At 39.3% G+C, this 9,940-nt stretch overlaps 1 protein-coding gene across 1 annotated transcript in view; it reads left to right on the top strand.

The window, feature by feature from the left end:
- Positions 1–6,994: 6,994 nt before the first annotated feature.
- Positions 6,995–9,940, top strand: part of CIITA (class II major histocompatibility complex transactivator) — a 36,397-nt gene continuing 33,451 nt past the window's right edge. The window contains exon 1 of the mRNA XM_074919023.1: positions 6,995–7,295. Coding sequence (XP_074775124.1) covers positions 6,995–7,295 — 301 coding nt within the window. The remainder of the gene's footprint in view (positions 7,296–9,940) is intronic.

Below are 9,940 nucleotides of genomic sequence, written 5' to 3'. Positions count from 1 at the left end.
GCATTTTTTTTTCACTGGGATGTTTCAGGATGTACCATAACAAAATCATTCTAGTCCCAGTGAAAGTAATGAATCACTGATATTCAAGTGAGGAAGAAAGTGGTGGAAATGATTGTTCAAATGCAGGCTTGCTACTGAAAACAGCTTCATGTCTTTGTCTTCATACAGCTGCCTAATTCTCCATGGAGAGCTTTGTGGTAGCTGTGTCCTCTTGGCACAGCAGTGAATCTGAACCACTCAAGCTGGGCTGGCAAATTGATGTTGTTGTGTTGTTAGTATTATTTATATCACTAAGCTAAAATGCAAAGGCTATGAGGTTTTAATCTCTAACATTTTAGAGAAACAGAAGAATTCCATTGAATGCTTATGGCAGACTGGAAACAAACTTGGAGTATAAAATAAAAGTAGACTAAAAGTAGACACCGAGTTCATTTCTGAGCAATGCCTTTTGAAGTTAGTCTATCAGGATTTTGCAAAGCAGCCATCAAAACAGGTCTTTTGTTCAGCCTGCCTTGCTCCATCAACCTCCTGATAATGCTTGTCCAAAGTTCTGTGAGATTCTGAATGACCACAAATATTTGAGGCCCTAATCTTTCTTTGCACCTACTAGATTGGAAATTCCCAACCTTTTGAGTTCTTATCCTTACTTGAGAAAATTATGCTCTGGCAAAGCTGGCAGTATGACGGTCAGAACTGTAGTGCATTACCTTGGGCTCTATGCCGTGTCTCACCTGCAGTGCTCATGCATGCTGCACTACTGCGGACCCTCAGAGTGTCAGCATGCTCTGCTGCACTACTGAGGATCCTCAGAGTGTCTGGGAAGCAATAGGGTAGGTGATACTAGAAGTGTAGGCATGGAAGGATGCTGAAGGAATTTTACACATCAGGAGAAGAACAGCTGTTTTCTGAGGTGAGGAAGCAGGGATAAGATTTGATCAGACGGTTTTAAAAACAAGCTCTGGGGGGAAAAAAACAACTCAGCAATCTAGAAGACAGACCTTTTATGTTCAAACCATCTTCCATAATATCACACCTTTACTTTTCTATAGGAAGTAATTTTCATAATAGACATAAACGATTTACATTAAGTGCTGCATTGGCAGAATTACTTAGGAAATCCTGTGGTAACCAAAGTCTCCATTCTAAGATTTACTCCAAGTAAGTTCCTGCAGTCCGGCTTTGCAAAATGTAGCAAAGTTAGGGGATAGGCTGGTAGTTAGATATTCTCTGAGGGCAGCATTCTCCAATGCTCAGGGACATTGCTGCAAAGTCCCTATTGATTTCAGTAGATACTGTATTATGAATGAACTGTACTTCCTTGAAAATTCCTTTCATGTTGTCTAAGCTGTTGACTCTCTTTGAGCTGTGGTTTTCCCATCACCTAGTGTCTTTGGCCTCTCTGGCCATAAATTGGATCCAATACCAGAATTTTTGTTGGGGGTTCCTTCTGTCCAGGCTGAATAGCTTTGATGTACTGCTGATGGAGCAATTTTTCATAGACTGGAAGTCTATTTAACAACTTTCCCTACTTTCCAATTGTTATGACTCAAGCCAGTATATTATATAGGCATCAGTATTTCGCTGCTTTTCTTCACAGACGAATGTACGTATTTAACTGCACAATTTCCCTTCCTGTTCTGAGGATTCTCTTTAACACACAGCTTATGTAGATAAGCATGATGTTTCACGGCAGTTGTTATCTCTTTTTAAGGATTGTCATGGTAGTCTTCCTCCCAAAGTCCAAAGGAAAAGACATGTCTTGGCTATAAAAAGTGCTAAACAATAGCAATACAAGAAGCAACAAATAGTAAAAATGTGCAGCCTGACTTAGTTCTCTTTTTCACACACATTGTTTGTGCTATGATACATTTTAAAGAGGAAAGTTAGTTGAAAAGGAGAACTTGTGCTTTTGATTTCTCTGCATTGAGGGGAAGTATCACTTCTAAGTAAATATGATGCTGCCCAAAGTCTACAGCTCATTTTGAATTCCAAATAGTCAGTAAAATCTTAGCAGTTAATGTCACTGTTTTTCCTAGGGACAGTAAAGCAGCTGAAAATGTACCAATGTAGGCCAGGTTGTATCCTTCAGTACCTGGCATCTGGGTATGTCATGAGCTTTAGTAGGTTTTATCTAGTGTCAAGATATTAATGTGTTCGGTTTTGGTTTTTTGTTTTTGTTTTTGTTTTAATTTCTGCAAGTGCAAAAACAAAAGCAGAAATAGAAATCACATTGGATTATTCTGTCAAAATTGCAAATTAGGACTGCAGGAGCACTAGAATTTAAATGAAATTTTCAAAGCTTCAACCACTGTAGTTGCCTTTCCCTTATTTTGGCCTTAGCTACAAGATAATCAGTTTTGAGGTCAAAGGCAGAGTGCTTCTAGCACATTATTGCTTGGTATGTTTGTCTATAGCCCAGGAAAAGCCAGGGACAGCTGTATCTTCCTCACAGATGATGATCTTGCAGATCCTTTTGGAAAACTCCACAGGAATCCTTAAAACATGTGGAAAGAGTAAAACAGGAATCAACTTGAAATATTTGTATTTTAACACCCATGCAAAGGCAATCCCACTTTTGATCTTTCTCAACTCTAAACATAACAGAATTTAAAAAATTGTATTTGGGTTGAAAAGCCTATAATCTATTGGCAGTGAACTTCGCCTGGGCACATTTGCAGGTGGGAATTGCCGAAGGTGTGAAACACTCGCAGAAGATCTGCTTGTTCTCATGCTTAAGTTGCAGTCATGAGGATGTATCACAAGGTATTTGTTCACTTTCTTGTCTGCTTCTGGAGGGAACTATTTTATGGAGGGGAGTTCTTTGCTCACAAAAAGAAATCTACCATTGCCATATTATTATACCCTCTCGCAGTCAAACACACTTATGCCCTGGAGCACTGACCAAGGCTTTCTGTATCCAGCTTTTGCAGAGCTAAGGTGCAGCAGGTCAATGAGTTGCAGAGACTGGCTGAGGATTACAGTTTAAACTGAGTTTCTTCTTTTAATACACAGCTTCTCATGTGGCTTGAGCTCTCCACCTCCCGTCAAGAAGAAGACATCTTAGTCAGGAGAACTGCTCCCCAGAGGGGCCTTGAATGGTGACTGATGATGCTGAGAAAATTTTCTGAAAACCTCTGTGGCCAAATAACAGGGACAATACTTTTTTGTTTGTTTGTTTTAATCTGTTGCGCCCATTCAAGAGCACACTGACTGCAGGAGAAGCTGAAATTGAGACTGTGTCTCTTCCCTAAACTGTGGTAAACCCATTCAGATTTGCCGTGATAGGAAGCAGTTCCCAACTTTCTCTAAGGCAAACCCCTACCCGCCTTCAGCACGTCTTCTGGCCCACAGGATGGTGAAGTGCAACTGGAGGCGTCTTATTCAGTGCAGTTTTATGTTGATAAAACTATGGGAAACAGTCCTTCCCATGTAATACCTCAGGAGCAATGCTACTCTGAATTAATTGGAGCTTATTCCTACTCGTATTTCAACAAAACTAACGTCGTCTCTTCCGTTTTGAATTTTTCAGGTTGGCGTAGCGCTGAGGGATGTGGTGGAGTTGAGAACGGTCAGTGTCAGGTTAATAGTTGGACGAGGTGATCTTCAAGGTCTTTCCAACCTAGATGATCTGTGATTCTGTGAATCAATGTAGGCAACAACTTCAAAGGAAAATATGTTTAAAAGACAAATTCTGAGATGAGAATATGCAACAAAAATCTAAGGGATTTGCTTTTACATAAGGAAAATAATCTGCTTCTCTTAGTTGCCATTTATATAGTTAAACTTGTTACCTACCTGCACTGCAAGTCAAAATCATATTATTGGATAATGAGATAGGTTATTTTTCCAGTGTTTTGCATGCGTTTTCTGATATTGAACATAACATTAATGTTTGGAAAAAGCAGCAAATTCTTGTTATTCTACAAAGATATTTTGGATCTTAACCAGAATTTGTAGTAGTGTACTTCAAAGTGATATAAAGATTTAGCAAGTTCCTCTCAGTGCATTGCTTCTAATTAGGTGGAATTATTGTTCCACTTTCAAATGTGTCTGATGGTGAAAAGAAATCATGGCAATATTGAACGTAGTAAAACCTAGTAGCAAATAAAGAGAAAAATATTTAGATTATATTTGAATACTTATCCCATACTCAGCCTACAGGCCTATTTAGGCAGCCCTGTAGCAGACTGGATTATAAAGATCCCATCTGGAAGCCCCCAGACAGCCCTAGAACTTTTGCCTCAGTATTTATTTCAAGGCTGTAGGTTCTTCTATAAAAATCAAGTATCTAAAAACAAAGTAGAAAACTACTATAGCGTAAACCGAACTGTTAATAGTCGGTAACGGTTTGTTTAGCCACTGCCATCTTTATAACACTGTTGCTCCTGTTCTAAAACACTGAAGATTAATAATGCCTAAACACAAGCCACTGCAAAATGTCGTACAGATCATTAAGTAGAAAGTTTTATATAGGTATAAGGAAAATAAATCAGCATTAGGAAGCACCGGACAGAATCTGTTTAATTGTAGATATTCACTTTTTTACATTTGAGCCTTATAAAACACATTTTCATGATCAAAGATCTGGAAATGTAAAACATATTGCCTTTAGAAAGTTTTAGAGATGAGAAAATGGGTTTCATTTACAGTATTACTTATATCTCAGCAAAACTGGTAGTTTACTTTGCATCTGTAACAAATCGTTAGCAGAAGTAGTTACTATGAATAAGAACCAGGTTAATAGGTTCTAGTTAACCCAGCTCATAAATTACATACTTTATTTTTATTTACAACATGACCGCTGTTCATATTCGGCTCAGAAGTGCTTATGTTAAACACATTAATGTTCTAGTAACTAATGATATTCTTTCTCCCTTTTGATGTTGGCTTTGTAGATTTATTTATTCCATGTTGTGCAGGCACTCACAGTATATGAGACTGGTTAATAATCTTTGCACTCTTAACAAGAAAAAAAAATACCCCCCTTGTAGCTATACATTTTACTGATTTGATCAAGATAATTTGCTGCGTTCCTTTTACTCTGCTCTTATTGAAAACTTAGGTAAAACTTTTAAAAATTATCCAGTCTGAAGGCACCCATTCTTTATTTTACTCCCTGTTAGAAAATGTTCTTATGACAAAGGTAAGACACTATTAATTGCATTTGGAAGTCTTTGAAGTGCCCTATTTAGACATTGCCTAGTCTTGAGCTCTACAACAGAAGAGCAAGAAATGACTCAAGAAGGCAATATTAAAAAAGACTTCTGAATAGTTTTGAGCTGGATTGAGGGCTCAGGTTGTAGTAGGCTTGGAGGCGTATTTTAACATTGCATTTGGTGGTATGGAAGATTTGATACTTATTTAAACTGAGGACTTGAAAACTCTTCTGTTTAAAGAATTTAACTTAAAGTTTCTGTAATTACAGATTCAAGAATGACAAGATTCACACTAACTTACTACAAAGTATTATAAATCAAAGTGTAAAACACAAAACATACACGCACACAGAGCATGGAAATATTTGGATATCCAGTGAAGTATATAGGTTAGATACACTTCCACATCCACACTTGTGAAGGCACACTGTGTATTTAAGCACATAGATGGGTAAAGAGGTGAATGGAAGAGGTTAGACTATAGTTAAAATTTCCCTCTTTTCGAGTTTGGAGCAAATACTCACAATGCATCAATATTTCTCAACAGGTGATAATTGAGATTTGAAAAGTCTGACTTCGCCCTGACTTTCCATCAGATCTGTGGGCAGGTGATCAAACTTTGAGGAGTCTGTGCTGGGGAAGCATCCCAGCTCAGGAGAGATGCTGGTCACAGCAGCTGAGATCCAGGAGAGCAAAAAGGGTCTCGCTTAGAACCTCTATTGATAGGGCCCGAGATAATTAATTGACTTTTGTCAGGTACTTTTCCATATCAGTCCAACTCAGATGACAGAATATTCTGGTATTTTCTATCAATTGTGCAAATCCAGAACTTGCTAAATCTTGGAGTTCTGATATCACCCGCTTTGGGCCACAACCCCAGTACGGCTGTACTAGGCTGTGATCATTCCTATTGTTCTTAAACGATAGGGAGGGGGGCAGAAACCAAGTGTGCACCGTAACACTCTGGTCTATTGCCTTTCCCAGTGTTCCGAGTTGGCCTGCAGTCTGTTTCCAGGTGACAGGGGAGACAGGAGTCCTGCACACCGAGGGAGTGCCTGAACTGCTCTCCTCCACTATCTTTCCTATTCATCTTGGCTTGGCATGTGGCCCAGGGGGCAAAATTGCACAAAGTCCCAAGCAGCTCAAGAGAGGGGGGAGCGTTGCACCGCCACAGTCTGCCCCAGGAATATGTTAGCTTTGAATAAGAATATGTAGAAATCACACCCAACTTGTTTTCTAGTTATTTTCCTTCCTAATAACTTCATATATGACAGAAACCAGATCCAGGTTTGGGATATTTTTTTACCCCAGAGTTTTTACCCCGGTTCTAATCCATTTGACTTTAATGAAAGGAGAATTTATTCACAGCCTAATTTCCAATATTGCATTGTAGTATCCAAGTTTTACACCTGTTCCTCTTGCAGAGGATGTGTTTTGTGCTGAAGCGATTCAGCAATGACCTTGCTGCACCCACTAATGAGCCCACACTCCACCTTGGCCAGGAGTCAAAGATCTACCTATAGCAATCCTTCTTTAATGGGGTAAATATTTTTTTAATTTATTTTTTCAGGTGACCATGTTGCTGACCAGAAAATTGTGTTTTACGAATGCTTGGAATGTGTTGTTGTGTCATTTCATCATGAAATTATTTGTTGTTGGAAATGTTATTTAAAGGCTTCATCAAATGAGGAAATACCTCTGTTGCTGTAGGCCAGTCTCTCAACTTTTTTTTTTCACTTCATCTTTTCGATGCTGTGAGTGGATTTTTTTTCTTTTAAATTCTATTGAAACAGTTCAGATTTTGCTCAGACCTTCTTTAAACATCTTCAGATGCAGGTATGAATCTCTTTAAGGAGATCCTGCCTAGAGTAAGGAAGATTCTTTCAGCCGCTACAGCTTCTGATGACCACACGTTGCTTAACCTCATGCTGAAAGAAGATGTGATATCTAAGGAGTACCATCAAGCCTTGGTCCATGAAAAAGACAGAGAGGACCTTGCAAGGAAGATATCTCTGATATTTGTGGAAAAATGGGCCCTGTACTTGAACACTTTGGTTCCTCTCTGTTGTTTAAACCTCTGTGTCAGTAAGCCTCAAAACATGACAGATAATGAGCCAACAGGAAGCAAGTACATTTCTGGTAAATCACAGTCTTTTTTTTCTTTGTTGCTTTGTTAAAGATTTACTTTTATTTATTATATTTTGAGATTGCATTGTGGCATGGTGCAAAGTACATCAGTGGAGAGCAGGGGGGGGGGGAGAATGTAATGCAGAATGTAATGCAAGAGTAGCTAAAAAAGGATCCACCCATTCAGGGTAGCTACCGGATACCCATTTTCATAGCCAGGCCATAATAAAACTTGTTCTTTGCCTGCGGAGGACGGAGGAAGCAAGCAGCCGATTCAATGTGAATGATAGAGCAAGCTTCAGCCTCATTCTGTTTGCTTCCACCCTTATATCCACTAAGTATTGCATATACATAGAACGCCTATACATATTTATGTTCTATCTTCACCTATCTTCGCTTTTTATTGTAATTAGGTCTCCTCCCTTTTACGCCTGTGCAATGAGCTCTCAATGTCCTGGGCAGGGGGCGTGAAGGGCTGGTCGGTGGTCGTGAAGAGGAAGTTTCTCCTCTTCCTCACTGCTGAACTTTCCACCCCGAAGTCTTGCGCAGCCTCCGTTGCACCCTGGGTCCGGGCCAAACCCGTGAGCCAGTTTGGGTAGGTTCTTGGAGTAATCTTTTGCTAACATACATGTTCTCGCAGGTGGGGGAGAAGCTTCAGTTCCAGGCAGGAGATAGTAGCTAAGCAACTCAAGCAATATCTATCTTGTGCAGACATAACAAATCACCCCGTATTTCATCTCTAAGCAGTTTTTCCATACTGCCATGTCCTTGTTCTTGAAGCCATTCTCCAACATGTGCCACCTTTTGCAGAACCAGAAATGCAAAGTAGATTAAAGAGACCATGATCAGGTCAGTTTTTCTCAACTGACATACCAACTGTTGATAGTCTGAGTAGCATTTGTCCATGGCACATGCTGGCAATTCATGTAGGAAAATCTCTTATCGTTTTCAATCATATATGAGAGGAATGCTCTTCACTTTAAATTCCAGATGTCTATAAACCATGAAATTGTACCGTCTACAAAAGACTGCTGCAGATTTAAGGAGGGGAAGTAGTTAATAACTTACGAGGCTGGATTCAAGAGTTTTAGTGGGCAGCAGGAGAGCTAAAAATGCAGACACCTTATAATTCTGAGGTAGTTAATTCACTTTTTAGTCTGACCCACCACAGGGTTAATGTGTATGTTGAAGAACAGGGACAGCTCTGGGCCAATCCTAACATTGTCCATCCTATATAAAATGACAGAACCCCATCTTAAATTATAGCATTCAGAATTACTTTCACAAAACCAACTGTAAAAGAAGAGTAAAAGAATGCTTAGTAGATAGAATACTGGGTAGTCCTGTAGAACTGGAAGGACCTTGGGCTTCAACGTAGTGATGGGGTATAAATTTTTTCCTCTCCTAAAACACAGTATTGGACATCCTTTCTCAAGGCATGGATGAAAGTACCAGAGAAAACGCTGGAGAAAAAAATTAAGAGAGTTTTTAAGAGGGCAAAATACTGACCTGGAAGATTTTACCTCTATTATTACACACATTCAAATTAATGCCAAGAATTCATATTTTAAATGTAGAATATTATAGCAAGTGGCCTAGTGTCACTTATGCTGGGAGTATATATAGTCTGGTTTCTACTTTTAATTAAATCCCTGAAGTGCTTGAAAAAACATCTGCTCCTTCTCATTTTTGTAACGGTAGCACCTAAAACCTCCATTCAAAAATCTTGATCCTTTCATGCCTGGCTCTGTATCTCTGTCACAAAGCCAATGTTTATTTGAGATGTGACAGAGGGAAACTGAAGTGCATCAGAAGAAGCATTAGTCTTCATCCATCACCTGTTCAACCATTGTCACTGTTCTCTAGATAGTCGAGATAGACTTAAAAAAAGTCGTTTCAAAGACATTAATTCACCAGGAAATGACTCACATTGTATGAAAGACTCCAGCTTCCTTCAAAGCAAAATAATTTCTGACTTTCATTTTGAAATTTGTTAATTTTTCAGCCTCGTGTTCAATCATTGTTTCACTCTGAAAAAGCCATGCAAAGAAAACTTGGGTCAGGAACGGATCGATATCAGCTGGTTTCTCACTACTTAATAGTTTTGCAACTATTTCTTCTACCACAAAACAGATCTTTACAATTTCTGGACAAAAAATCCCAGCTTTCCTCCTCTTGTGAAGTGCACTATTGACATCCATTTTGCAGTGCTTCCAGTACTAATCAATATGTTCTGTTCCCTCCTTTTGCAGTAGGGCAGTATATCAGCAAACCTTGAAGCAAAGAAGATGATGGTCACCCGAGAGGCTTAGGCAGTTCTCGGCTGTCTTGTTTTCCAGTCTGCTTTTCCCCTCTGTCTCTATAACCATCTTTATAGACTAGTCCACTAGATGTACCCATACTCTGATTTGCTCCAGCAATTGCTTTCTGCTGTTTCTAAGCAGCTATGGGTGTTGTACAAAAGTGGACAACCTGTATTTGCTGCAGTTATGAACTGGAATCACAGTAAACAGCTGAACTCTTTCGTTCCCCAAACTTGCGTTCTTGAAGTGTATAGATTGCCTCATGGGATTACAGCCTCAGAAGCTGGTAAAGAAATCTGCTGCAGGGCTGGTAAAGGAGTTTATAACTTGTGGGTTATGGTGTGCATTAGAATA

This window comes from Athene noctua, chromosome 15 (genome assembly GCF_965140245.1).
Source record: "Athene noctua chromosome 15, bAthNoc1.hap1.1, whole genome shotgun sequence".
Taxonomy (NCBI): Eukaryota; Metazoa; Chordata; class Aves; order Strigiformes; family Strigidae; genus Athene; species Athene noctua.
Note: the sequence above shows the minus strand (reverse complement) of the source record. Positions and strands in the feature narration are given on the sequence as shown.